Here is a 274-nt window from a genome sequence, read left to right on the forward strand (position 1 = left end):
GGCGGCCGTCAGCGCGTTGCTGCGCACCATGGCCGGCTCCCACACGCACGCCGCGAAGTTGTCGGCGATGTCCTCGCTGTTCACGTCCACCCCGTACCACATCCCGCCCTGGGGGAGAGCAGGGAGCCCGGGGTCGGTACTGGGGGGAGGGGAACCGAGGAGGGTGCCACGAAGGAGATGGAGAAAGGGAACGGGGTGGGAAGGGAGCTCTGGAGATCATCTCATCCCACCCCCTGCTCCAGCAGCTCACCCCCAGCAGGGTGCCCAGGGTCAC

At 68.6% G+C, this 274-nt stretch overlaps 1 protein-coding gene across 1 annotated transcript in view; it reads right to left on the bottom strand.

Moving 5' to 3' along the window:
• Nucleotides 1-6: 6 nt before the first annotated feature.
• Nucleotides 7-274, bottom strand: part of CCT7 (chaperonin containing TCP1, subunit 7 (eta)) — a gene marked incomplete at its 3' end in the record, with an annotated part of 12,608 nt that continues 12,340 nt past the window's right edge. The window contains 1 exon segment of the mRNA XM_008947747.1: nucleotides 7-108. Coding sequence (XP_008945995.1) covers nucleotides 7-108 — 102 coding nt within the window.

The sequence above is a fragment of the Merops nubicus genome, unplaced genomic scaffold, assembly GCF_000691845.1.
Source record: "Merops nubicus isolate BGI_N331 unplaced genomic scaffold, ASM69184v1 scaffold17509, whole genome shotgun sequence".
Taxonomy (NCBI): Eukaryota; Metazoa; Chordata; class Aves; order Coraciiformes; family Meropidae; genus Merops; species Merops nubicus.